Source organism: Plasmopara halstedii (genome assembly GCF_900000015.1).
Source record: "Plasmopara halstedii genome assembly, contig: Scaffold_1211, whole genome shotgun sequence".
Classification (NCBI taxonomy): Eukaryota; Oomycota; class Peronosporomycetes; order Peronosporales; family Peronosporaceae; genus Plasmopara; species Plasmopara halstedii.
Genome location: NW_020188126.1, coordinates 526,291 through 528,283, shown reverse-complemented (window position 1 = coordinate 528,283; position 1,993 = coordinate 526,291). Strand labels below are relative to the sequence as shown.

At 56.1% G+C, this 1,993-nt stretch overlaps 1 protein-coding gene across 1 annotated transcript in view; it reads left to right on the top strand.

Moving 5' to 3' along the window:
• Positions 1-824, top strand: part of PHALS_00788 (uncharacterized protein) — a gene marked incomplete at both ends in the record, with an annotated part of 1,603 nt that extends 779 nt beyond the window's left edge. The window contains one exon of the mRNA XM_024730520.1: positions 628-824. Within this exon, the coding sequence (XP_024580789.1) occupies positions 628-824 (197 nt within the window). The remainder of the gene's footprint in view (positions 1-627) is intronic.
• Between the last annotated feature and the right edge of the window lie 1,169 nt (positions 825-1,993).

Here is a 1,993-nt window from a genome sequence, read left to right as displayed (position 1 = left end):
AGAAAATCGATCGTTCCGCGTCCACATCATCGGGCCCCCGGCCAGAACGTAAGATGAGCATGCCGAATGGAAAGCTCTTCGAGCTCGATTCTTGGTTCCACAGCAATTTCCGTTGGGAGCTTATCGCACTCGTCTGCGTGCTCAACGAGGTGGCTCTCGCGTACCCGCAATGTGGGCGACACCTGTAGTGCTCGCCCCTAGCGAAAGTGCTACAGATGACGATGCGCTCTTTGAACGATGGATGCAACGGCATTGGAAACTTTCCTCGCAGTATAACTTCCAGTTGAGCCACATGGAAGCAAACGTGCGTGTGGAGCGCCACCTCCGATTTGAGTTTGCCAAACTCAAAGCACGCCGTCGGCTCCCTTCGGATTGTCGCCCTGCGACGTATGGGTCAACCCCTATCGCGCCCGCGAGCTCTGTGTCTGCGACCGCAAGAGCTCAGGGCCACTGCTTGAGCTCAGCTCATGGCCCTTCTACATCCCTGGCTATTGCCGGGAAGCGCGGGGCGACTGGGCAATCCTGTCGAAGTGGCGCCTCCAACTCCCACGAGTTTTTGGAGTCGGGATATCCCCGTGACTTCACCAAATATTGAATTTGACCCTGGTGACGACGTTGTCTCACTAGACGTTCTACGTGATAGTGGGCGTCACCGTTCACATCGAGAAGAGTCGGTGGCGGGCGGTGACGACCGGGTCGACCGCCGTCCGGTGACTTGTGATGCTCTTCGAGCCCTTAAGGACGAGGTCCTTCGTGATCGGAGCTCCGCTGAGCGTCATGCTAAAGCAGCATATCGCTGTGCGGACGCTATTGACGATCTGTAGCACGTCGTGCGCCGGCTGCCTCGCCTTGAGGACTACCGCTCTCTGTCGGAGCGACTCCTAGCCGTGGAGCAGGCGAATGCGTCGCTGCAGGCAAGGTGGGGCGCTTGGCTCCATTGGAGATGGGGGTTGTTGCACTTCGTGCTCAGAACTAGTTTCTGGGTGATCGAGGGCCCGTGTGATCCGCTCTGGCTGCAACGCTTCCGCGTTCACATGCGCCGGATCCCGGTACGGCTTGAGCAAGTCCACGTAAAACACCGGGTGGGTGCGCATCCGTTTGGGAAGGTTTAGCGTATACACTAGGCCCCGTTTGGCCACAACCTTAAACGGTCCGATAAACCGTGGACGAAGCTTCGTCCGGAAGATTGCAGAGACTGCATGTGTAGGCAGGTTCTTAGAGTTTAATAAAATCAGGTCTCCGACGATAAAGCTTTCCACTTTGCCTCTTCCCTTTTCAAATTCATATTTTTTCTGCAGGTCTTGGCTTTCAGCCGTCGCATAGCGAACATGTCGAAGGACACTCAGTCTGGTAGACAAGAGGTCATCGACTTCGTTGCGGATGGTGAGGGGGCTGACATCAGCTAGTCGTTCGGCTATTCCTCCTCCACCAAGCCCTGAGCCATGGGATGGTGGCGTCATAGGGACGCGAGGGTGAATCAGCCCGCTTACGTAGAACGGCGTGTAGCCGGTAGACAAATGCACTGCAATGTTCAGCGCAAACTCTACGAGTGGCAACATGGCGCTCCAGCGCCTCGGCATCTCTGCGCAATTGCGGCGAAGAACGTCTTCGATGACGCGATTCACCCTTTCGGTTTGGCCATCGGTCTGCGGATATCCGCTGTCGACAAATCCAACTTGGTGCCGAGCACCTTGAAGATGGTCGACCAAAATTTTCCTGTGAAACGGGATCTCTATCAGCGACAATCGACTCTGGGAGTCCGTGTCGGAAAACACGATTTACGAACAGCGTTGCTGTACCGACTCCATCGATGGTGTCTGGCACGCCGCCAAACGAGCCATCTTGCTCAACCGATCTACGAATACCACGACACCCGTGTTGCCCACCGAATGTTTCGGCAGGCCAAACACAAAGTTCAACCTCATGGACTGCCAGCACCCAGTGGGTACCGGTAAGCTGACCAGCGGCGCAGCCGCATTTGGAAAAGGTTTCT